Genomic DNA, 27745 nt, shown 5'->3' with positions numbered 1-27745 from the left:
GAGGCGACAGTGCTGCCGTGTATTATGTCACTCTATCTAATGGATAATGAGCGTTGAATATGGTTGATGATATTGCTTGGTTATCAAGACAACATGACATCACATGTCGGAGACGTAAAACTTCCGCGCTAGTGAGTGAGCGACTGTGACAATTTGTAAACAAACATGGCCGCCAGGTTTGCTTTGTTAAATACGGAAGATTTTGAGAGAATTTTGGTTGCCAGGTCGCTCCGTTGTGTAGCTGTTGATGTTGATTTTAAAAGTAACTAAGTAAATTACACAGGGGAAAAAAAAAATAATAAAAATAATCGGCTTGACTGCGCTAGCGTTGGCCTTCACTAATACTACTGCTACACCAGCTGGAAGGTAACTGGACTGCTGTGCTAACATAGCGTGACCAGACGTCCTGGTTTGACCGGGACAGTCCCGATTTTGAGTTGCATGTCCCCAGTCCCGACAAAGGTCCGTTGGGACGCTGAAATGTCCTGGTTTACACCAAACACTAACAAACTGTCCTGGTTACAGCAATCATACATAGCTGACGAGATGTCAATAAAGCTTCTAGCAATTCAGCATCAATGTGCATGTGTGCGCAGTCAACCTTACAATGTATCTATTTGTACAATGTTGCAATATAGAGGCCGCATTATAACGGTTTTTTTCGCTAGCGACAATGCCGAACGGATGAGCGCTGGGCGGAGATGTTCACACACTTCAAGAGTAGGGAGATTCCTTACAGCAATGTCAGCCAGCTTTGCCAGTTTGCCATGTGCCTACCTGGCACCAATGCTCCAGTTGAGCGAATATTTTCACTCATGAGCAACACCTGGACTGACGAGAGGAATCGCATGACCGTGCCTACTCTCAAAGCCTTGCTCATTACCCGGGCCAATTTCAACGATACTCGCTCGCAGTTTCCCAGCAGGCTCTCGGGCAATAAAGCGCTACGGGAGCGAATTCACTCATCATGTAAATATATGCAATAAAATGGCATCTTCTTTAGGGTGGGAGTGTTTCTGAAACATTTTCTGTTGTCTTTCATCGGTTTCATCTGTCTTTAATCTGTATCACAGATTGTCTTGACTTGTTTGATGCTGTTGTCAACTCAGGGTTCACGTTTTCAAAATAGTTAATAGCCGATACTGGTTAAGATTAAACAGAGGCATTTTGGGTAAAGGTTCGGAGGTGACAACGATTAGACTCATGCGCTCGTTCCTGTTACAATGCATAGCCTATTGTTTAAAAAAAAAGTTCATCGCATAAAATGTTGATGTTAATATAGAAGCAATGCATTTTCTTGGCGTTTTCACAAAGGTGAAATAAATCAGTTGAAATTTAGGCTATTGGCCTATTCCCTATCATCACATCTGCTGTCTGATTTTCTTACTTTAACTGAATTGTGATAGAAGTACATGTAGATAACAAGAAAATACTTGATTATTCTGTGAAATGTTGATAAAAGTGAGCTTCTACAAAATGGTAAAAGCACCTGTCTGAGCCATGGTTTGAGCCGACGCATGTTTACATCAAAACGCATGTGCATGCACGAGTATCACGGTCACGTGCAAAGTGCCCTGGTTTTAGACTCGGGAAATCTGGTCACCCTATGCTAACAGCACTGAGTCGTGGGTAAGTTAGCATTGGCCTTCGAGAATGCTGATATGAAGAGAATGTGTATGTATAATAATAATAATAATAATAATAATATTGTCGGGGCGGCATGGTGGTGTAGTGGTTAGCGCTGTCGCCTCACAGCAAGAAGGTCCGGGTTCGAGCCCCGTGGCCGGCGAGGGCCTTTCTGTGCGGAGTTTGCATGTTCTCCCCGTGTCCGCGTGGGTTTCCTCCGGGTGCTCCGTTTTCCCCCACAGTCCAAAGACATGCAGGTTAGGTTAACTGGTGACTCTAAATTGACCGTGAATGTGAGTGTGAATGGTTGTCTGTGTGTCAGCCCTGTGATGACCTGGCGACTTGTCCAGGGTGTACCCCGCCTTTCGCCCGTAGCAGGGCTGGTTCTGGAGGGGTAGCAACGGTAGCATTTGCACCCGGGACTGGTGTGGAGAGGGGCCCCAAAAAATAAGATAAAATAAAAAATAAAGAGTTCTCTCTGCTCCTGAATAAGTGCATTACTGAGTGTCTCTGAGCAAAGGAGAGCCTGAACGTTGCAACCTCCCTATTGGCTGTTTATTGGTTGTTTGTAAAAATGTATCAGTTGTTGCTCTTCCCACGGGAATCATCGCGGGCTCGAGAGACGAGACCTGACGAGTTAGTTCGTTGGTAGCAGAACAAAATGTCTGGACACAAATCGGGTTTTCAGAAAAGGAAAGAAAATAAACGCAGGGTCGAAAATACAAAAAAGGAGGCAGAAAATGCAAAACGAGTATATACTTCTTGGCTTACTAGACAAACAGAAGAAATCGAGGACACAGGGATGGTTACTTTTTAAGGCAGCCCGCCGTGGCTGCGCAGGCTGTCAGTTGTGTCATTGAATGGTTACTTTTTAAGGCAGCCTGCCATGGCTGCAGGCTTATTTATTATAGCCCATTTAGTTAAAATAGTTGATGTAAAATGTTTATAGTTATAGTTATGTGATGGTTGTCCTGATTTAGACTGGTGTGTGTGTTTTTTTTTTTTTTTTGGGGGGGAGGGGGGTTGCGCGATGTTGCACCCGGGCCCAGATTAGGGCAGAACCGGCCCTGGCCCGTAGTCAGCTGGGATAGGCTCCAGCTTGCCTGCGACCCTGTAGAACAGGATAAAGCGGCTAGAGATAATGAGATGAGATGAGACATTCACAAACAAAAAGTCCCCAAATTTATCACAACAATTCATCAATTTCTTCACGAGTGACATATAGAGATTTATATCACGGTTTTGGTTCTCCATGCCCCAGATGGAGCTCGTATGAACAATATGAGTGGTGTATTTCCCAGTAAAACACTCTTGTCCATATATATTCTTCAAGGTACCTTACAGTCAGTGTTCCTCATGCCCAAAATATATATATCCTAATCGAGCATATGAAAGCTGTAAATCTATCAGCAGTAACAGCAAGGCAATCGTATAAATCGATTATTTTCAACACTGAAGCTGTTTTCACGCTTATTATAGAATGTGGCTATTTGACAGATTTCACGCCTTCTCCTTATTACTATATTAATGTGACCTCTAAAGGTTTTCAGACAATATGATTAACAGCTAGCTTACATTACTTATCAATCCTGCCCAACCTAGCCATTCTGAAAGCAGCGATGTTAATGTTAATGCTATGCTCCATTTCCTGTCATCTAAACTGTTCATTTCTGTTGAATTTCAGCTCGACGGACTCCAGAAAGTGCAAATCTGTTTCTTTGTTCAGTGTTCTTTCACATCCAGTGCTTTGCAAAAGTCAGTGGTAAAGCTATAACTTTAAATTTTGGACATGTGAAAGTCTTCAGAACTTTACGAGGGTGCTGTGGTTTGCATTTTTTTTTGGGTTGTTGTTTGTTCCAGCTGTGTTTTTGTCTTATTAACTTCAAGAGAGGAAAAACGAGAGGCTGGTATGGGAACCATTATTTGTAGCTGTTCTTACTAATAGCTTGATGACTTGCTTTGTGGATGTTCCACAACATAAACGGTGACTATAAATGGATAAAATGTACACTGTGCTGTACTTTTAATTCATAAAAATGGTTATTGTTGGCTATAGTTGTTGGTGTGATATAAGAACAAAACACTTTATCATATTACTGTATTATTTTATTCATATTAAATGTTTATATTGCCTACACAAGTCACAATGTTTGATGTAGAACCACAAAGTTTGGCAGAAGCATAGATCCTCCAGTGGAATATCACCCTTTTACTTTTGGGAAAGTTTAGAATTACAGTTTCCACATAACAACACCCCGAATTGCATTTATTTTCCCCATAGGAATACATGGGAAAAGGTTCACTGGTGCAAACATCAGATAATTTGAGCCCATGTTAATTCACATATACTTAAAGGTACTGACCGCAAAGTCATCTGAAATTTTCACAATTTTTTATAGTGCATGGCATTTTCCTCTGTAAGGCGGCACAGTGGTGTAGTGGTTAGCGCTGTTGCCTTACAGCAAAAAGGTTCTAGGTTCAAGCCCCAATGGCCAACAGGGGCCTTTCTGTGCGGAGTTTGCATGTTCTCCCCGTGTCTGCGTGGGTTTCCTCCAGGTGCTCCGGTTTCTCCCACAGTCCAAAGACATGCAGGTTAGGCTAATTGGTGGCTCTAAATTGACTGTAGGTGTGAATGTGTGTGTGAATGGTTGTTTGTCTCTGTGTGTCAGCCCTGCAATGATCTGGTGACTTGTCCAGGGTGTACCCCACCTCTCTCCCACAGTCAGCTGAGATAGGCTCCAGCTTGCCCATGACCCTGCACAGGATAAGCAGTGACAGATAATGGATGGAATTTTCCATTGTCTCACAAGAACAATATGATGCAGATGACATGATCATTTCGATGTGCCGAGGGTCGGTTTCCTCCATTTTGGGACCATTTTCCACCCTCTCAAGATAAACAGTATAGCAGTACAGAAACAGCCAAATGTAAGGAATTTTTTTTTTTTTGAATGTGAGGAGCTTTAACTAATGAGCATACCGTAACTATGGAAATGCACCACACCAAGATGGCGACACACAAAAAACATTGTGCTGATTAAAAATGGAGATTATACCGACAGATCATGTTACATCCAAAAGCTGAAACATGCAGGCATCACAGATCCATATAATTTACCCACACATTTATTTATTTATTTATTTATTTATTCTGCACCTCTCTCTCTCTCTCTCTCGCTCTGTGTGTTCAGATGGGTTAAATGCAGAGGATGAATTTTGCTGTGCTTGAGTGTACATGTGACAAAAATAAAGGCTTCTTCTTCTTAATTTACCCACAAATGTATTTGCTTCACTTGAAAAGTGTTCAGCAAACAAGCTACCGGATTTGGGACACTACGGCGTCCTGAACTATTTAGTATTTTTGACTTCTAAATACACTGGAGATGCTAAAGGCTTACAAAAGAACACATGCCTACCAATATATCGAGGCAGGTTTCATGCCGGAATGTTATGGGAAATTCCCAATTAAGAAAAAATACCTTATAATGACAAAGGCGAGCTCAAACGTGGACTTCCAACAGTAATAAACAAGCCAGGGCCTAGACCTAGCATATTTTATGATGTTTAGCTAAGTCTACATTATCAGTATATCACAAACATGCTGCTAGTCGAGCCAAGCATTAAGTCTAATAAAATATATCGTGTCCAAAACCCACACGCATTTCTACGTTTTAACATTTCCCAGAGCTTTCACACCAACCTGATATAAAATGTTCTCTACACACACGGGAATACTTTTATCATCCAGTCTTCCAGCGTAACTGCAGCTCGCCATTTTACTTGTCTTTCTGGGTTCTCCGGGAAGTGGTGAAAAGTTAAACCAGACTTATCTCCACGTCTGTTATTACATCCAAAAGCACTATAGCTCTCTGGCATTGTTCTTTTAGATCTTTAAACTTCTCCAAGTTTATCTGTAGATGTACTGAATTGGGCTTACAATCAGTCGTGTACACTTGTGCTGGTCGCTAGCAAACACAAAGCTTGGCCAGATAAACAAATCCACAGTTACAATGACATGGGATCATTTGAAAGGCCTCTATAACTCCATACTCACTACCGTGGAGTCAAACCCACGCATTCTAAGTCTAAGATAGCTAAGTGCTAGCTAGAATGATTTAGTTATCTGTCCAGAAAAATGACGTCGAGTAACCTTGCTCTGTCTTGCAGCTGCACTCACTAGGCAGGTTTTCCTTTTCTTTTCCACTGGAGGGAGAGTCGAGCCCGCCATGTTTTCCCACGCTGACTTGTTTTGGTTAAAAGTAGGTCAGATACGCCACACGGTGATCACGTGATGTTGTTGCTCGCTTGCTTCGACAATTTTCGTAATCGTAAAATGCAGGGACGTATTTTATCTCAGCAAAACATTTACACACAGGATACACGGTGTGTGTGTGTACAGAAGGGAAACATCTCAAAATTCCAACAGCAATAGAACATCTCATCTCATTATCTCAAGCCACTTTATCCTTCTACAGGGTCGCAGGCAAGCTGGAGCCTATCCCAGCTGACTACGGGCGAAAGGCGGGGTACACCCTGGACAAGTCGCCAGGTCATCACAGGGCTGACACATAGACACAGACAACCATTCACACTCACAGTCAATTTAGAGTCACCAGTTAACCTAACCTGCATGTCTTTGGGGGAAACCGGAGCACCCGGAGGAAACCCACACGGACACCATGCAAACTCCACACAGAAGGGCCCTCACCGGCCCCGGGGCTCGAACCCAGGACCTTCTTGCTGTGAGGCAACAGCGCTAACCACTACACCACCGTGCCGCCCCAGAAATAGAACATTTTGCCTAGAATTAAATTTTATAGTCAGAACCTTTAAGACAATTAAAACTGCAATCCGTGGAATATGACAGCAACTAATTAACGCTATTCCTTCGCAACAACCTAGCTATGACCTAGCAATCGCCTAGGATAACAGTAACCTACAAGAACCACTGTAGCAATCCCATGAGGTCCCATATCAGCCACTCATTAGAATACTATAGCATAACATAACCCTTATAACTACCAATATGCTTAACCTTTTAACATTTTGAGCTCTTTTAGGATGTTTAGCGGGCTCTTTCACGCAAGAAACTTCGTCCATGAACTCGGATCTAAAATTGTGTTTAATAGCAACTGTATCTACTTGACAGATGATACAGCCATCAATCATTTTCGCAAGTTGTCCTTGAAAAATGACTATATCATTGTGAGATGTAATGACTTTATTACAATGTAATTAACAACCTTATTTTTTTTTTATTAACCAATTAATTCCAACCTGGCAATTTTGAAAGCCACAATATCAAATATCAAATCTGCTCGTGTCTATTCAAGTGTATTTTTTAACACGTTCATCAGTCATCGCTTGTACTTGTACAGAGGAGTACTGAAACTACATTTGACCTCTTGAAAGCGTTCCCAGAGGTTTGATATCTACAAATTTTGGCCTTGCTGATGGATGAGGAGCAGGTAAAATGAAGTTCAAGGTTGGAAAAAATGAACAGGAGGCCTGGGTTTGTTCCATTTCTACTCCTGGAAGCAAATTTAATCTTTGATCTTTTTTTTTTTTTTTATAAGGCTGAAAGACACACTAGGGAGTGAAAATGTGCCGAGCAACAAATACTACTAATAAAAAACAAAAAACAAAAAAACCTATGGTGTTAGGAGGAAATGTTCCAAAACAATGAGAAATGCTATAATTAATCTAATACCAGGGCCGTGCTGGAGACGTCAGGCGTACAGAGAATGAAATGTGGGAAAAATCACACGCATCGAGCACCAGAACGAGTGAGAGACAAAACATAGCTTTAATGAATCTCTTACCTGAGTAGTGAAGGTTTGCACAGCATTACACATCATCCTGTTCAGTTCCGGCGTAATTATCACCCTGTGAGCATGGAACGAGGCGAGTCATCTGCGAGATCCACGCTGCTGATGACGGCCTTTGCTCGTTCACATTGCATGATGATGGCGTTAATATTTGGTGTAAGTTCTGATTACAACAATTTCAACAGCGGGTACGACGTTGTCAAAGGCACTGGAGGATGGTGACGTGGAATCGTGACACATGTTGGAGAGAAAATGCAGACGCTTCACTCTGTTTTCTTTCTACATCACACTGAGCCTGAATGGATCATTGTTTTCACATAAATACACATCTTCATGCAAATGTAATAACGGCGCGGCGCAGACTTGTGTCACTTATCTACGCCGAGTCATAGAAAACAATTTGCTTTGAAATCGATAAAATAAATCACAAATAAATCCCACCTTACCTTTGAATAGATTTAGACCAAACTTAGGAGCATCTTAGTGCTTTTAGGAACAGCGTTTTTGTTCATCATGTGTGATTCTTCCTCACGGTGATGACGCGATCGGTCGCCATTTTGCCGAGGTGATTATCGAGAAATCATCCGAATTTCTCGACCAATTTCTCAGCGCGCACGATTTCCTATAATCACCTGCGTGTTTATACTAAATAGAGGATATTACACGGTGGTGCAGAGGTATGAAGTTTATCTTCGAGTGGCTAATATATTTCATGGGTGAACAATTTTTCAACACCAGAAGATAAACTTCATATCTTCACACCACCGTGTAATGTTCTTTATATTATATGGCTACATCGACAAAAAATACACAAGTTAATCAAAAGAATTTTCATTTTGAGATGGTTCGCCATTTTCACAACATGTGTTCTAGTCCCTTCTATCGGGTTTCATTCATTTGGTTTGATAGCATGCAATACTGTTAGCGTATCGCTTATCCTATGTGTATTACATCACTCTACCCAATGGAGAATGAGAGTTGAATATGGTTTACGATGTTGCATGGTTGTCAAGACAACATGATGTCACACATCGGAGACGTAAAACTTCCAGGCTAGCCAGTGAGCGACTGAGACAATTTGTAAACAAACATGGCCGTCAGGTTTGCTTCGTTGAATATGGAAGATTTTGAGAGAATTTTGAAAGAGAACACCTGAAAGGAATGTGTATGTATAATAATAATAATAATAATATTGGCTGGCTTTTTTCATGGTATATCAGATATATTCCATTCAGCTACTCGTGTTCGACTTGTTCAGTATCATGCTAGCTGAATGGAATATATCTGATATACCACTCAACATATATAATGGAATATATCTGTGATGTATTTCATATGAAAAATGCAATACCGGCTGGAAGGTGACTGCACTGCCAAGCTAACTCACAGGTAAGCTAGTGTTGGTTTCACTACTACTGATGAATGATACACTGGCTGGAAGGTTACTTCACAATGCCAACTCGCGGGTAAGCTAGCATTGGCCTTCGAGAATGCTGATATGAAGAGTGTGTATGTATAATAATAACAATACTGACTGGCTTTTTCATGGTATATCAGATATATTCCATTCAGCTAGTATGATATTAAACTTGTCTTTGACTCATTCAGTACCATGCTAGCTGAATGGACTATATCTGATATACACTACAGTTCAAAAGTTTGGGGTCACTTTGAAATGTCCTTATTTTTGAAAGAAAAGCACTGTTCTTTTCAATGAAGATCACTTTAAACTAATCAGAAATCCACTCTATACATTGCTAATGTGGTAAATGACTATTCTAGCTGCAAATGTGTGGTTTTTGGTGCAATATCTCCATAGGTGTATAGAGGCCCATTTCCAGCAACTCTCACTCCAGTGTTCTAATGGTACAATGTGTTTGCTCATTGCCTCAGAAGGCTAATGGATGATTAGAAAACCCTTGTACAATCATGTTAGCACAGCTGAAAACAGTTGAGCTCTTTAGAGAAGCTATAAAACTGACCTTCCTTTGAGTTTCTGGAGCATCACATTTGTGGGGTCGATTAAATGCTCAAAATGGCCAGAAAAATGTCTTGACTATATTTTCTATTCATTTTACAACTTATGGTGGTAAATAAAAGTGTGACTTTTCATGGAAAACACAAAATTGTCTGGGTGACCCCAAACTTTTGAACGGTAGTGTACCACTCAACGCCAGCCAATATTATTTAAATATGTCACTCAGACTCATGACATATTTGGTATGAAAAATGTGAATTTTTCAACACGAGAAGATAAACTTCATATCTTCAAGCCAACGTGTGATTTTCTTTTTATTATATTGACACATTCACAAACAAATATGTTACTCAGTGTCCTGGATGGAGCTCATATGAAAAATACGAGTGGTGTATTTCCCAGTAAAACACTCGTATCTATATAATAAACAGTCCTAGACAATAAGCCACTTGTGTATTTTGATTTAATTTGTGTTTACACTCAAGCTTATGGAAATAAAAGAAATGTAATCATCAAGCCAGTCCTGTTGCACAGTATTTTTTTTTCTACTTACAGTAGTTACTTATTACTGTTTAATCATAGTGATCATCTAATTACGCTCAATGAATTTCTTTAAAACAAAACAACTAAAATACCTCAAACTCAGAGATAAATGTGACATGTTCAACCTATGTTTAAAAGTTATACACAGTCAGATTGAGATTTTAGCATAAAATATCTTGATTTTACTAGAGCGGCGCCTACAATTATCGACAGTCCATAATTATCAACACCTTTTCAGATTTACCAATAAAAAACAATTTTACAAAGGTGAGTTTCAGTTACAACAGTTATTATTGGTTAATTAATCAACCGGAAGACCCCGCCCCCTCACCCTTTGATCTTGTCATCTGATGACACAGCTCGTTACCTGAGATGGAAGTTTTTTCAGCACGATCAGCAATTTGAGGTAAACCCGGACGTTATCATCGCAGGTAAGCATGGTGGAAAGATCATGGACATGTTTTTACTGATCAAATTCACCGATATTTCATGATCTCCTTGTCGAAACCTACTTTGTTTCTTACTCTTTCATTTGATTTTCAGTCGCCATTTTGTATCTAAACGCACGTTTGAGAAGCCACATGAGGTGTCGATAATAGTGATCACTTTCACCGGTGTCCACCATTATCGACACCCTGTGGAATTAAGGGACATTTACAACTGTTATGGAATGATCTCTAGGTAACATTGTTGAAGTAGATGAAGTACTTTAAAAAAAAAAAGTTTAAAAGTGCTGTGATTTATAATCATTTTTTCTGATTGATAACAGAATGGAATGTTTATAGAGTATTTGGAATCCTATTGCAGTAAATAGAATTAGATCAGAATTAAATTCCTAGCATATAAAAAAGTACATGCTTGAAATATTCAGATTTTTCTATTCCATTCAGAAAATATAGATTTTTTTTTTTGCAGTTTGTTGTAAATATCGACCACATATTACAATATCAGCAGACATTTTATATTTTGGTTCGAGGAATGACATGCAACCTTTGACCTGGATGTTCATGTGGTTACAATGTCAATTCCCTGTTGACATTTATTGGTAAACTACAAAACTAGAAATTAATACAAACGACAACGAATGATTAACAAAATGTGATCTACAAAATTATTTAGAAAGTGGGACAAAAAGATTTTCTGACACAGGTTAAACATTATCAGTTCATTTGTTTACAAACAGAATTACTTCCTCATTTATGTAAACACCGTCATCCATATATTTATATAAAAGAAATTTTGTACTAAATATAAGTCTATGGAAAACAAATTTTAAATAAAAACTATGTTTTGTTAACTTAATACCACACACTGATTATTTTTTAAAATAAATAATCATCTGGGTGTTGATAATTGTGGAATGGTGTTGATAACTGTGGACAAAGGTGTCGATAATTGTGGAATGGTGTCGATAACTGTGGACAAAGGTGTCGATAATTGTGGAACAGTGTCGATACCTGTGGACGAAGGTGTCGATAATTGTGGAATGGTGTCGATAACTGTGGACAAAGGTGTCGATAATTGTGGAACAGTGTCGATAACTGTGGACAAAGGTGTCGATAATTGTGGAACAGTGTCGATAACTGAGGACAAAGGTGTCGATAATTGTGGAATGGTGTCGATAACTGTGGACAAAGGTGTCGATAATTGTGGAACAGTGTCGATAACTGTGGACAAAGGTGTCGATAATTGTGGAACGGTGTCGATAACTGAGGACAAAGGTGTTGATAATTGTGGAACGGTGTCGATAACTGTGGACAAAGGTGTCGATAATTGTGGAACAGTGTCGATAACTGAGGACAAAGGTATTGATAATTGTGGAACGGTGTCGATAACTGTGGACAAAGGCATCAATAATTGTGGAATGGTGTTGATAACTATGGACAAAGGTGTTCATAATTGTGGAATGGTGTCACGTGATCTGATATGCTAAGTAACCGGGAATCAACTCATTTTTTTTCAGTGGAAGTTTGAGTAATTATTCATGCACAATTCACATATTGAAAGTCTTTTATACTTTTGCAACGGCCAAAAGATCAATGAAAAAGGTGTCAATAATTGTAGCTGCCGCTCTAGTAGTGTGCAAACTTTTGACTGGTCCTGTATATTTGTGAGGTCCGAGTAAAGACGTGTGCGATTTCCATTTCACCATTTTACTCCACATGTATAACTTCTCTTTGAATATGTAGCACAGTGTGTGAAGTGATATTGATCGGATTCATAAGCATGCATTAAAGCTGAGATGTTTGCTCCAGCATGTATTCATGTGGTTGCTCTGTGTTCTCCAAAAAGTGCATCTGCGCCCCTCGTTTTTTTGATTCCGCCCTTGTATTCTCTGATGTGAATCTGGACTTGGACAAAATCTCCCTGACTCCTCTGCTTTTGTGACTAATGAGTAACAGATGGTTCGTGAGTGTACAATACATCATGCACAATATCGTATGTTACAGTCTCCGTGAACCGTTCATATTCGGATTCTTGTATTAACTGTTAGTTCTACTTTTTAATTATTTACAAGTCTGTTCTTTTTTTATATAATTATTGCTGCAGTAAGACAGTGTGCACTTCATTTCACAGTGTGGTCCATACCTAGTATTTAAAAGTCAACTATATGGTAATTGCAAGTAATTTCTGGAACATACTTACACATAATGAATTGAAAAGCACACATTTGTCCAAGAGCACTTGGTGCCATGGAGCAGTAATTATTCAGAATGGAATGGGTAATTACTTGGGCGAATACTTATTTATACACTGATCAGGCATAGCATTAAAACCACCTGCTTAATATTGTCTAAGTCCTCCTTGTGGCCCTAAACAGCTCTGATCCATCGAAGCCTGGACTCCACAAGACCTCTGAAGATGTTCTGTGGTATCTGGCACCAAGGCTTTAACAGCAGGCCTGTGTGGATCCGACTTGTTTGTCCAGTCCATCCCACAGATGCTAGATTGCATTGAGGGCTGGGGAATTGGAAGGCCAAGTCAACACCATAAACATCCCACAAGACCTGCTGTTTGAGAGAAGCTCTGATCCAGGCATCTCGCCATCACAAGTATGCTCTGGTAGATATATTTCTAATTCAAAAAGAAATGTGAGAAATTGCAGATATGCTTCAGAACTCAATGATAGGAAAGAACATAATGGTGGCAGTTTTCTGACTGCTTCGGTAATTGGATGGCTGTCAGACTGAAAAGAGGAGATTAGTACGAGTGACAGATGTGCTTGAAATCTTATATAAGGTTTCAAGGTAGTTAACATTTCTCTGAAGTGTTTGAAACATGGATCTTGAGCTCATTAAATGTAATAAAACTACACTGAAGTAATAGGAAAAGATTCAGTGGTCCAGTAAAGATGACAAAAACAAATCTGTGATTTTTACAAATTACAGAAAAACCAAAGGATAAGAATTAATTCTGCATTAACACTCAGATCACTGACCCCCCACAGGGGACTTTTAGGACTGTTAGTAAACACGCATCTAAAGCTCTGCGAGTTTTTGTGGTAGAAACATTCAAGTAACACCACTAGAAACCTTGAATCTTCTAGTTTTCAAATATATATATATATATATATATATATATATATATATATATATATATATATATATATCTTTAAAACAAACTTTATCTTTAGCACTTTGTAAAGAGAATAAAAACAAATCTTACGAATTTCAGTACTTCAGCCAGCAACAGCCTCTTAACGACACACCCATCAGCTATTCACATGTTAAGCGCATGGAACATCAGTGTCGTCATTCGCTCATTGTGTAGCAAGGGGAGGTGAGAACACACCCCATTTCACCGGTATTGAGGTATTTCACTCACGTAACCAAGTCATGTGACACTGCCATTTTGGACGGCACGGCTCGAATCGGTTTGAATGCGAGGAAGGTGACAAACGAAAAACATAAAAGAAAAAGGAGCGAGATGCAGAAAACACCTTCACTATCCAGCGACGTAGGGCATTTACAGGGCGAGCAGAGGGAGAGGTATTTGCAAAAATTGAGGTTAGCAGGCTTAGAGAACGACGTTTACCTGCTTCCACCAGGATTGTTCACTGACAGCTAAGATTTGTTCACATTTTCATTTACTTTCGGTCCTCAGGATAAACAAAATGTTATTCAATGTCATTGAAATAACTTCTTAGTCTGTTGAGACATGGCCCGTTATAAGTTTTTCCTTTACTGTATTTACTAGTTTACTGAGCGCGCTCCGGGGCGGGCTGGCTGGCTGGCTAGCTAGCGCTCCGGGGCCGGCTGGCTAGCGCTCCAGGGCCGGCTGGCTAGCGCTCCGGAGCCGGCTGGCTGGCTGGCTAGCGCTCCAGAGCCGACTGGCTGGCTGGCTGGCTAGCGCTCCGGGGCCGGCTAGCTAGCTAGCGCTCCGGGGCCGGCTAGCTAGCTAGCGCTCCGGGGCCGGCAGGCTAGCGCTCCGGAGCCGGCTGGCTGGCTGGCTAGCGCTCCGGAGCCGGCTGGCTGGCTGGCTGGCTGGCTGGCTAGCTAGCTAGCACTCCGGAGCCAGCTGGCTAGCGCTCCGGAGCCGGCTGGCTAGCGCTCCGGAGCCGGCTGGCTGGCTGGCTAGCGCTCCGGGGCCGGCTAGCTAGCTAGCGCTCCGGGGCCGGCAAGCTAGCTAGCGCTCCAGGGCTGGCAAGCTAGCTAGCGCTCCGGGGCCGGCAAGCTAGCTAGCGCTCCGGGGCCGGCAAGCTAGCTAGCGCTCCGGGGCCGGCTGGCTCAGTAAACTAGTAAATCCAGTAAAGAAAAAACTTGAGACTGAAAGGTTTTAACAGTCATCCAAATGACTGACCGTAAACATTGCTACAGTAACATACCAGCTACTGTTGTTGACATTAGCTAGCTTGCCGTCCAAAATGGTGGACACCGGGGCGTCACGTGACCCTGTGACGTCAGGTGAAATACCTCAATAAATAGTTTTCACTGATGTAATGGCATTCCAAGGAACGCCCTCCAGCCGCCATCTTGTGGGGCAAACAAAACGGACCATTGCCATTACCGGCTATGTTATCTCGGACGAATTTATGAAGTTATATAGTCAGTTTTCTAAAATAAAGATCAATGTCGGCAAAATCAAGCAAACAGAAGTATATAGATACATTAGATGACATCTCACGACAACGGTATGCAGCCAAACTGGCCTTGATTGGGGGAATTGACCCCTATGAAGTGGACAAAGATGCATTTTCAAGTGACTATGCAGGGCTGCCAAAGCCTGAAACTGCCAAAGCCTGCTCCAAAGCCTGAAACTGACTTCATCAAACTTTAAAGGCTGTCTGATTGTGGCAGCGGGGGCATGGTCAAGCGCTGGTCTGTGACAGGAGGGCGGAGTCAGGGAAGGTAAGTGGCAGAATCACTACACCTGATGTCAATTAACCTGTGTTTGTGTGTCTTCCCAGTGACTGCGCCCTATATAAAGAGACAGAGAGCAGAGGAAGGCAGCTCTCTCCTGAACCAGCCAACTTGCGTGTTCTGTGTGGCTGGGAGTATATTTGTCTCTGAAAAGAACAAATAAATTGAATTATGGAACTTTATTCTGGCCTGCCGTCTTTCTGTGCTCCTCCCCCTCCTACGAACTGCCACAGTGGTGCCGAAACCCGGGAGGGAGCACAGGAAAAGAACAGCCCCATAGAGTCCTCCCCCTTCACAGACCTGGTCCACGCCCTCGCCATGGCCCAGCAGAGCCAGCACCAGGCGCTAGTCACCCTCCGGAAGGAGCAAGAGTGTCGGTTTGAGGCCCTGGTGCTGGCGCAGCAGGAAGATCGTCAGGCGTTCCGGCACCTCCTCGCGTCGGCAGGGTCCACCAGCGCTCCCACCGTGGGCCCATCCCCCCTCACCCTAACCAAGATGGGCCCACAGGATGACCCCGAGGCATTCATCACGCTCTTCGAGCAAGTCGCGGAGACCTCGGGGTGGCCGATGGAGCAGTGCACGGCGTGGCTTCTCCCCCTGCTAATGGGAGAGGTGCAGCTGGCTGCGCTACAGCTCCCCACTGACCACCAGCTGGCCTATGCAGACCCTTGCCGGGCCATCCTCCAGTGGGTGGGGCGCACCCCCGAACAACAGCGACAGCGCTTCCGCGCTCTGTGGCTGGAGGAAGTCGGCCAGCCGTTCGCGTTTGGCCAGCAGCTCCGGGTCGCCTGCTGGCAGTGGTTGAGGGCCAACAACCCCGACGCTGAGGGAATCCTCAATCAGGTGGTGCTGGAGCAGTTCATCGGCCGCCTGCCAGAGGGAACCGCAGAGTGGGTCCAGTGCCACCGCCCGGCGTCACTGGATCAGGCCATTGAGTTGGCGGAGGACCATTTGGTGGCTGTTCTGATGGCAGGACAGCGGACATCCTCTTCTCTCCTCTCCTCTCTCTCTCCCCCTCTCTCCTCCTGTGTCTCATCCTTGCCCCGTTCCCCCACCGCAGAGGCGGGGGCCGGCCCCACCCCAGCCGGCCTGTCGCACCTGCGGTGCCCTCCCATTTTTCCCTTGTGTGTCTGTCTCTTCCCCCCCTCAGGTGAGTGAGCCCCAGGGCGCCGGTGCAGAGAGGAAGCCCGGGCCGGTTTGCTGGCGCTGCGGGGAGCCGGGCCACCTCCAACAGCAATGCTCGGCAATGGAAGTGGGCGCGGTGGTTCGGATCCCCGACGCGCCAGGAGCTGCCCTCGATTGGGCCGGAGCGTATCGCATACCAGTGAGTATCCAAGGGGATACATATCAGGCGTTGGTGGATTCTGGTTGTAATCAGACCTCAATTCACCAAAGCCTGGTGCAAGACAAGGCATTGGGGGGAGCACAGGGGGTGAAGGTGTTGTGTGTGCATGGGGATGTTCACAGCTACCCATTGGTGTCGGTCCACATTTTGTTCCGAGGGGAAAAATTTATAGTAAAGGCGGCGGTTAATCCTCGCCTCACCCACTCGATAATTTTGGGGACTGATTGGCCGGGATTCGGGGAGTTGATGAGTCATCTAGTGAAGAGTGGGTCCTGTCATAGTTCAGCAGGGGGAGGGCCCGGTGTCGCTTTGGCGGGAGCAGCTGTCGCAGAGCCGTCTATGTCATCTCCGCATCAGAGTGAGGAGCCACAGGCTCCTCCTCCCTCTCTCGGGGAATCCCTTGCGGATTTCCCATTAGAGCAGTCGCGAGACGAGACTCTGCGGCATGCGTTTGACCAAGTGAGAGTAATCGATGGTCAAACGCTCCCGCCGAATGCCACCCCGTCCTTCCCCTATTTTTCTATTCTGAAAGATAGATTATACCGAGTGACGCAGGACACTCAGACGAAAGAGCAAATCACACAGCTTTTGATTCCAAAAAGCCGCCGGAAATTGGTATTCCAGGCGGCTCACTTTAATCCCATGGCTGGACACTTAGGGCAGGATAAGACACTAGCCTGAATAATGGCCCGATTCTATTGGCTGGGGATTCGCGGCAATGCCCGTAGGTGGTGTACGGCATGCCGCGAATGCCAGTTAGTAAATCCAGCGGCCATTCCAAAAGCGCCTTTGCACCCCTACCATTAATCGAGACCCCATTCGAAAGAACTGGGATGGATCTCGTCAGGCCATTAGATCGGTCAACATGAGGGTACCGCTTTATATTAGTTCTGGTGGACTATGCAATGCGATACCCAGAAGCGGTGCCTCTTTGCAATATCTCAGCACGCAGTATTGCGGAGGCACTCTTCCGCGTCATCTCCCGAGTTGGAATCCCGAAAGAGATTCTGACTGACCAAGGCACCTCGTTTATGTCACGAACACTGAGCGAACTGTATGGGCTATTAGGTATTAAGCCAATCCGCACCAGCGTGTATCACCCACAAACGGACGGTTTAGTTGAACGGTTCAATCGCACCCTCAAGAATATAATTTAAAAATTCGTAAGTGAGGACGCACGTAACTGGGATAAATGGCTCGAACCCTTGTTATTTGCAGTGCGAGAGGTCCCCCAAGCCTCCACGGGGTTCTCCCCGTTTGAATTGTTATACGGGCATAAGCCGCGCGGCATTTTAGATGTGCTGTGAGAAAATTGGGAGGAGGGACCTTCACCAAGTAAAAATGAAATTCAATACATTATTGACCTGCGCGCAAAACTCCACACACTCACACACCTAACCCAGGAGAATTTGCGGCAGGCCCAAGAACGGCAAACCTGCCTGTACGACAGGGGTATGCACCTTAGGGAGTTCGCACTGGGAGATAGAGTACTTGTACTGTTGCCCACATTGAGCTCCAAATTGATCGCCAAGTGGCAAGGACCCTTTGAGGTCACACGGCAAGTTGGGGATGTCGACTATGAGGTGAGGCGGACGGACAGGGGTGGGGCGCTACAGATTTACCACCTCAATCTACTCAAACTCTAGAACGAGGAGGTCCCCGTAGCGTTGGTGTCGGTGGTTCCAGAGAAGGCGGAGCTGGGGCGGGAGGTTCAAAAGGGCGCACTGGCATCGCATACCTCTCTGGTCCCCTGTGGAGACCACCTCTCCCCGACCCAATTCGCAGAGGTCGCCCAGTTGCAGACCGAGTTTTTGGACGTGTTCTCGCCCCTGCCCGGCTGCACCGACCTCATAAAGCACCACATTGAGACGCCCCCGGGGGTGGTAGTGTGTAGCCGCCCTTACAGGCTACCCAAACACAAGAAAAAAGTGGTTCGGGAAGAACTCGAGGCCATGCTCGAGATGGGCATCGTCGAGGAGTCCCACAGTGACTGGAGCAGCCCAGTGGTCTTGGTTCCCAAGGCCGACGGGTCGGTCCGGTTCTGTGTGGACTACAGAAAAGTCAACACGGTGTCTAAATTCGACGCGTACCCAATGCCTCGTATTGATGAGTTGCTCGATCGGCTAGGCACGGCTCGCTTTTACTCGACACTGGATTTGACAAAGGGCTATTGGCAGATCCCCTTGACCCCATTATCCCGAGAAAAAATGGCCTTTTCCACACTGTTCAGCTTACACCAGTTTGTCACACTTCCTTTTGGGCTGTTTGGGGTGCCCGTTACGTTTCAGCAGCTGATGGACAGGGTCCTCCACCCCCACACCACCTATGTGGCCGCATGCCTCGACGATATCATTATTTATAGTAATGACTGGCAGCGGCACTTACAACACCTGAGGGCCATCCTTAAGTCGCTGAGGCAAGCGGGTCTCACAGCCAACCCAAAGAAGTGTGCGTTTGGGCGGGTGGAAGTACGGTATCTGGGCTTCCACTTGGGCAACGGGCAGGTGCGTCCCCAAATTAACAAGACAGCAGCAATTGCGGCCTGCCCGAGGCCCAAGACCAAAAAGGGGGTGAGACAGTTCCTGGGGCTGGCTGGCTACTATCGTAGGTTTATACCTAATTATTCGGACGTCACCAGCCCGCTGAATGATCTCACTAAAAAGGGGGCACCAGATCCGGTCCAGTGGACGGAGCAATGCCAGCGGGCTTTCTCTGAAGTAAAGGCTGCATTGTGCGGGGGGCCACTATTACACTCCCCTGACTTTTCTCTCCCTTTTATGTTACAGACGGATGCGTCGGACAGAGGGCTGGGGGCCGTGTTGTCCCAGGAGGTGGAGGGGGAGGATCGTCCCGTGCTGTACATCAGCAGAAAGCTATTGGTACGCGAGGGGCGCTACAGCACAATAGAAAAGGAGTGCCTCGCGATCAAGTGGGCAGTCCTCGCCCTCCGCTACTACCTGCTGGGATGCCCTTTCACGCTCTGTTCAGACCATGCACCCCTCCAGTGGCTCCACTGCATGAAGGATGCCAACGCGCGGATCACCCGTTGGTATCTGGCACTCCAACCCTTTAATTTCAAGGTGATCCACAGGCCGGAGGCGCAGATGGTTGTGGCGGACTTTCTCTCCCGTCAAGGGGGGGGGAGTCGGCTGCAGGCCGGACGGCTGGCTGGCCTGAGTCGGGCGGTGGGGGTATGTGGCAGCGGGGGCGTGGTCAAGCGCTGGTCTGTGACAGGAGGGCGGAGTCAGGGAAGGTAAGTGGCAGAATCACTACACCTGATGTCAATTAACCTGTGTTTGTGTGTCTTCCCAGTGACCGCGCCCTATATAAAGAGAGAGAGAGAGCAGAGGAAGGCAGCTCTCTCCTGAACCAGCCAACTTGCGTGTTCTGTGTGGCTGGGAGTATATTTGTCTCTGAAAAGAACAAATAAATTGAATTATGGAACTTTATTCTGGCCTGCCGTCTTTCTGTGCTCCTCCCCCTCCTACGAACTGCCACACTGATATATACAACTTTATATATTCTACAGCGTGCCTTTTGGCGGATGCCGCCTGAATCGCGCAGATCTGATTTTTTTTTTTTAGGGTGGGGGGCGTTGGAGTGTCTGATTATAATTTCAAAGTAAATTCTGTATTAAAATTACTAAATAAGCCAATCCGTTACAGTCCATGAAACAGGAAGTATAACGATGAGAAAAAACAGTTTAAATTGCAAAGCTGCGCACATTTGCGCAGTCCTGCACACCGCTCAGGCTGCGCAAATGTGCGCAGCTTTGCGATTTAAACTGCTTTTTTCTCATCCTTATACTTCCTGTTTCATGGACTGTAACAGATTTGCTTATTTAGTAATTTTAATACAGAATTTACTTTGAAATTATAATCAGACACTCCAACGCCCCCCCTGAAAAAAAAAATCGGATCTGCGTGATTCAGGCGGCATCTGCCAAAAGGCGCGCTGTTTGCATCCCAAACAGAAATCAAATCATACAGAATAGACCTAAAATGTTTTTCAAAAATGACCCTTGCGTGAGTGAAGTGACAAGTGTCAAATAGAAACGTGACAAACGAGCGATATTAAGTGTACATTACAATGCAAACGTACACTCAGCGGTTCCAGTTAGGCATTCTCCAGAGATTGTTTACACGATGTTTTGGTTTCCAAAAACAAACTTAAACACAATTGATTGTTTATTTAAACAACTTACCACTTATAAAATGATCGGAGCAGACTTTGCTGTGTTTGGAAGGCTGATAATCCTTGCGGTTGATTCTTGCAAGCCATAGATTTCTCCTTTGTATGCTGAGTTTGTTTGCTTGCCTTCGTGCTCCTGTACAGTGGGAATTCCATAAAAGCTCCGCTTGACGTCATCATTTGACCTATTACGACAGCCGTGAATACAACAGGTGTGCACCATTGCTAGCTTTAAATAGCCTGTTTGGGTTCTTTTGAAGACTCTGTACTCATGCGTTACAATGTGTGCTCAGTCACCCGTACGGTAAGCTTGACCCGCAAGATGGCCGCCACTAGGGAATCCCCGACTCTGTGACGTCATGTGCAAACTATCTATAAACAAGTGCACATATTCACTTGTTTCCATACCAACTGAGAAACTTTGAGGAATGGCCAATGCAAAGAAGATGTCTCACTAGTGGTTGTTGTCATGCTTTTTCGGTTGGCATATAGGAAGAAATACATTACATTACATTTAGCAGACGCTTTTATCCAAAGCGACTTACAATTGAGAAAAACAATCAAGCTACAGTAAAACGTAGGAAATCATAGAGTAAGAAGAAGTGAGTGCATGTTAGATGGTTAGTGGGTTGTTCGGATAGGAGGTGCTCTTTGAAGAGAAAGAACTAGTTGATCGAAACGTGCTGTGTTATTTTCGTCAAGTTTTGAAAACATTTTTCTGTTGCCAAACTATGTTTCACTGATTTACTGATTACTGATTTACAGGCATTAGTTACCCAAGTCAACATGCCCTGCATAGTCATAGTTTATCTTCATTGCTAACTTTAGATTTATTATAGTCTGTGCATAAGTCTATGCATAAGATTGTGAAATGTAGCTTTGGCTTTTAGGGCTTCTTTTCTTTGCAGTAACTTTCCAAGCAGAGAGGTGTGGGGGCAGGGAGGTACAGGGGCCAGGGCCAGGGTCTTTGCCTTTGACAAATGGACTATTGACAGTGACGGGGGGAGGGGGGGATTACAGGTGAATTACACCTACCTCATCAATATTCATTTGAAAGGGCAACTGACTTTGGAGAAAACAAAGGTAGTCTGAAGTTTCTACAATTAGTATTGAAACTACATAACATTTCTGAATGCTGTTCTTACTTTTATGTAGCCAACGCCTATGTTTACAAGATTCAGACTTCAAAAGTCTTGTGCAGATATATTTATATGTCAAGGTTTATCAGACTGCCACAGAGTGTCTGACAGGCCCAGGACCTCAGAGTGTTAAATACAAGAATTGATGTAAATATGCGGCTAAAACCCGAAGTCTTTATGTTAGTACCTTTAGTCTTCTTCTTCTTCTTCTTCTTCTTCTTCTTCACCCATCCAGTGTGTTCTGGGTTGGGTCCCTTTCCTAGGGTTTCTTGGCAAAGTAAGGACAGCCAGTTAGCCACCCCTCTGCTGCACTGCTTTTGATCATGGACAATTTAGAGCCACCAGTTAACCGCATGTCTTTGGACTGTGGGGGGAAACCAGAGCACCCAGAGGAACCCACACAAACACAGGGAGAACATGCAAACCCCACACAGAAAGGCCCCCATCAGTCACTGGGCTTGCTGTGAGGAGACAGTGCTAACCACTACACCACTGTGCCGCCCCCTTGTACCTCTAAAGGTACAATAATGTACTTGATTTTCTGAGTGTATCCCTCTCTCTCTCTCTCGCTCCATATATATATATATATATATATATATATATATATATATATATATATATATATATAAAAAACTCTACTACAAGGATATCCCTCTACTACTAGGATATCACTCTATGACTAGGATATCCCTTTGCTACTAGGATATCACTCTATTATTTGTATATCACTCTACTACTAGGATATCCCTCTACTACTACGATATCCCTCTATGACTAGGATATCCCTCTATGACTAGGATATCCCTCTACTACTAGGATATCACTCTACTACTAGGATATCACCCTACTATTAGGACATCCCTCTACTACTAGGATATCCCTCTACTATTACTATAACTACTATTACTATCACTCTACTACTAGAACATCCCTCATAGTAGAGTGTAGGTCTGAAAGTGATTTCTTTATTCTTGTCCATTTATTTCAAATAGTGAACCGAACTTTATACACTCACTGGCCATTTTAATCAGAACATGTGTATTTGCATGCGCAGTGTGCGATCATTACACTCTTACATTCTTACAGCATGATGACATAGTGGCTAGCACCTCTATATGAGGCAGTAGCTACAACAAAAACGATTTTGACCTTTTTGGTGACCTTGACCAGATGACCCTCAAAATGCTGGAGGTTCTATTTGAGACCAATGGCCATCTATCCTGAAAGTTTCATGAAGATTGATCCAGCCATTTTCCCATGATATCATTTAAAAAAAACCAAATAAACAAATAAACAAAGAAACCCCACCGAAAACAATACCTCGCTCCACTTATTCCGTAGCGGGTGAGGTAATTAATCATCTTGGGTTCTACCAGTTGAGTCTAAATGTAGGCTGACGTGACTGCATTTGCTCATTGGTGTGTAACTTCTGGATTGACTCACTAAAGGTGTTAGTGACCATTAAACAGACCATTAAATACAAATACATAGACCGTAGATCTAAGAATGAAACATGCAGAAACTGAAATGCATAATAACCAGTGAAGGGAAAAAAACACTGAAAAAATATTGGAGCAAAATTTACTCAAGAATTGAGTTAAATGAACTCATCGCAACACTGTAAAAAGTCAACATCAAGTAAACATTATCTGTTCCGATAATGTTTAGATGATGTTGACTTTTTATCTCGCCCGCGATGGAGTCAGCAGGGTGAGGTTTTGTAATCAGTGCGATTTGTTTTTGTTTGTGTGTCTGTCTGTGAACAATCTAGTGTCTAGACAGTTGCACCGATTGACTTCAAATTTTCAGAGTAGGTGGATAATGGTCTGTAGATTACCTGAGTAAATTTTGGGGGTAATTGGATCAAGGTGAAGGTCAAGGTCACCGGAAAGGTCAACCTTCTGGTCAAAATAACATATTTTCTGTTATAACTCAAAAACAGTTGATGGTAGACAGATGTTTACTATTATGATCATTACTATTATTAGGACCTCCCATATGGCCTTTCATTTAGCACCATGATCTTTGACCTTGAGTGACCCTGAAAGGTCAAACTCAAGGTCATGGATTTTCAGAGGGCTGTAACTTGAAAACAGTTGATGGTAGACAGATCAACTTATAGGAAGTGCCATACGGGCTTTAATTTGGCACCATGATCTTTAACCTTGAATGACTCTGAAATGTCAAACTCAAGGTCATGGATTTTCATAGGACTATAACCTGACAGCTGATGATTAAGAAATATTACCAGTATCAACATATAGGTATCAAATAAGTGCTGCTGGGAGAGGTTTGTTTTGCCTGGTGACACTCGTTACAGTGTTGAGATTAGGAACAACATTTCTCTTTCAAAACGACAGCAATTGGCATCTATTCCGTTCCCAAACATTAAAGGACATGGGACATGAAACATAAAAGCACGCTATATCAGTTTCTTTCCATTAAAAATATGAATTAATTGCATCAACAAATACAAAATCATCTATGAAATTCAGCAAAATCGTTATATTCATGATGATTATATGGCATTTCTGCTCGAGCTCCGATATGCAAATTTTACAACCGGAACAGCCGCTGTCACGTGATCATACGTAACAAAAACTTTCGGGCACAGCACAAGCGGGTAGATGAATGGATAAGTGGATGACAAGAAAATTGTTTTTATAGTCTTTAACGTACATTGAACATCATGGTGTATTGTGCTGCTTATGGTTGCAATAATTCCAATGGGAAATGCCCTGGAGTAAGTTTTTTTGCATTCCCCAAGGACCCGAAGCTGAGGAAAGTGTGGGCTCACTACTGCCGTAGAAAAAACTTTGCACCTACTGTTTCCCACAAACTGTGTTTGGACTATTTCACAGAGGATTCTTTCAACATTAATACTCAGGTACTGCGTGATCTTAATTGCCAAGCCAAATTTAAGAGGCCGTATAGCCGGGTTCATGGAGGCAGTGATAGCGCCATAATATACAGGGCCTAACATTCCTACAACTGTAGAGACAGTCAAGAAATCCTGTAACATTAATGGACATTTAAATAAATGTTAAATTATGTTGGTAAGTTTGTTTAACTTTTCTTAATTTTCATCTCTTTCGCCAAATGGCGTAGTGTTGTTGGCTGTGTGATGGCGTTTCGCCATTTTGAATGTTTTCATCTCAGACTCTGGAAGCATTGTATCTCAATCAATATCGAAAAATACCATGGCGTCACCGGTTCTCGTTAATCTAAGCTGCTTTTGATAGTTCTTGCATCAAATATGCATTTGAATGAAGTCTTTGTTGGTTAATTTTAGCACTAATACATTTTTCTGAAATAAATGACATAAAAAACTCACCAGAAAAAACGTTTTCTAGTAAAAAAACAAACTTCTAAAGCCTTGCTCAAAATGCATGTGGGAAATTCCGCGTCACGTGTTCTTGAGCTATATGACATCAGCTGAAATGGGCACGGAATTCCGTATGGTGTCCCATGCAGAACATGCCAAAAAAAACCAACGGTATTGTCCTCTGCATTCTGGCAGCTTTATAAATGCTGATGCCATCTTCTTTTACTCTTTGGTAAGCTCGGACCATGTCATCATGGTGCCAAGATCTTAACTGGGCAGGACGACTCGAGTTCAAGAGCTATGGAGATAGAAAAACCTCTAGTAAGGAAACATGTCACACCTTTATACACTGAAATTTTTCATGAAAATATCAATAAACATTTAACATGCATGTCCCAAAGAGGCACCGTAGCAGAATATATCAAGTGCACTTCCGGTTTACTTTCAGTTCTATTTTTAGCAGGTGATCACGAATGACATTTTAGCCAGCGTCCGTGACAACAGGCCTCACTTGAAGGCTTTAATTTAAATTTATTTGTACCATGTAAAAAGAATTAAGCTAGAATCAGATTCAGAAGGCTTTTACTTATTTATACGTAGCATTTTCGCGATTTTCGGCAAGAAAATAGCTCATCCACTGACGAAAACAAAAGGGCTTCCCTAATGTCAAAACGCGTCATAATCTCGCGGAAATTCCGAAAATAACGCAATAGCTCGAGAACACGTGATGCACGAAAACTGGTGACATCATGATATCAGCAAAAAAAACTAGCTTGCAACGGACTTTAGCTAGATCTATGATGAACTTTCAATGTATGATACAAAAATAACACTTCTTTCAACAGATCATTAGCCTTTGAGCAGAATTGTTTTTAACTTACCAGGAAGTGTTATCCAGCCGACCGCTTTCAGTTTCATGGGGATTGAATGAACTCTCACTCTCAGAATCAGCTGACCCGTCAGAGTAAAGACAAGATCCATGTTCATGTGAATTTCCAGCTATCGGTTCGAATTGATAGGGTCTAACTTCACATCTCTGTGAAACATCGGGAATGTCACTGTCGATGGTGTCCATTTCGGTAACCTGTTTACATTAGATTCCCAAGCGCTGGCTCCTTGGAAAGTTTTTGTGACGTCACGGGTCACGTGACCACCTAGCTAATTAACGAATCCTTGTTTTATGCTGATGTATAAAAAAGTTTAATAATGTGATGATTTTCACATTTTTGACGCCCTGCAGTGATTTAGATGGCATTTCTTATGTCCTTTATACATAATTATACCCAGAAAAAAATCCATGTCCCATGTCCTTTAAGAGTGTCGTTAAAAGTAGAGGTGATGCAATGTAACGGTAAACATGCCCCTGTCCCAACTTTTTTGAACCGTGTTGCTGACATCAAATTAAAAAAAAACAAAAACAATAAAATTTCTCAGTTTCAACATTTGATATCTCATTCTCATTATCTCTAGCCGCTTTATCCTTCTACAGGGTCGCAGGCAAGCTGGAGCCTATCCCAGCTGACTACGGGCGAAAGGCGGGGTACACCCTGGACAAGTTGCCAGGTCATCACAGGGCTGACACATAGACACAGACAACCATTCACACTCACATTCACACCTACGGTCAATTTAGAGTCACCAGTTAACCTAACCTGCATGTCTTTGGACTGTGGGGGAAACCGGAGCACCCGGAGGAAACCCACACGGACACGGGGAGAACATGCAAACTCCACACAGAAAGGCCCTCGCCGGCCCCGGGGCTCGAACCCAGGACCTTCTTGCTGTGAGGCAACAGCGCTAACCACTACACCACTGTGCCGCCCTAACATTTGATATGTTGTACTATTTTCTATGAAATATCGAGTTGCCGTGATTTGCAAATTATCGCATTCTGATTTTATTTACAGTTTACACAGCGTCCCAACTTTTTTGGAATTGGGGTTGTATAGAAAGCTTGAAAGCATTCTTACTCTTATTTTGTCACATTCCCGAGGGATGCTTCAACACACAGGAGTGATTTTGGGTATTCTGGTCAACTGGTGTAATGAACGAAGGAGATGAGCTGAACTGCAGCCTCCTCTAACTGACAGTCATTACATTAGTGCAGAACGGGCTCCCCGCTCTCTGTGGTATAATTTTAACAGCTTTAGGAGAAGCTGGAAAACTTGTCCTCAGATCAGTGGTAAAAAAAAAAAAGGACGACCTCGACAAATGGAGAAAGTTTGAGCCATCGACATGTCAGAATGACATATGCTTCGCTGTGGCTTTAACGGCCAAATATTATTACAGTATTCTGACACGTCTGTCTGTTTTTTGGCATGAGTGATGAGCTGTCAAGTCTTTCGCTCACAGCAGGGTGCTGCTTGCAAGTCTGCTCGTTTTGTAGGTAGTCATCTGGGTAGAATAAGTA

The 27745-nt window shown here is 43.5% G+C and overlaps 1 protein-coding gene across 3 annotated transcripts in view; it reads left to right on the top strand.

Moving 5' to 3' along the window:
- The window catches only part of LOC132875318 (adhesion G protein-coupled receptor L2-like), a 407634-nt gene that overhangs the window by 347263 nt on the left and 32626 nt on the right, over positions 1–27745 (top strand). Inside the window, exon 20 of one of the 3 annotated variants that reach the window (XM_060912464.1) lies at positions 3311–3381. The exons of the other annotated variants lie outside the window; for them this stretch is intronic. Within the exon in view, the coding sequence (XP_060768447.1) occupies positions 3311–3381 (71 nt within the window). The remainder of the gene's footprint in view (positions 1–3310; positions 3382–27745) is intronic. 3 annotated transcript variants of the gene reach the window in all.

The sequence above is a fragment of the Neoarius graeffei genome, chromosome 1 (genome assembly GCF_027579695.1).
Source record: "Neoarius graeffei isolate fNeoGra1 chromosome 1, fNeoGra1.pri, whole genome shotgun sequence".
NCBI classification, from domain to species: Eukaryota; Metazoa; Chordata; class Actinopteri; order Siluriformes; family Ariidae; genus Neoarius; species Neoarius graeffei.
The sequence above is the reverse complement of the archived record's forward strand: the minus strand, read 5'-3'. Positions and strand labels throughout refer to the sequence as shown.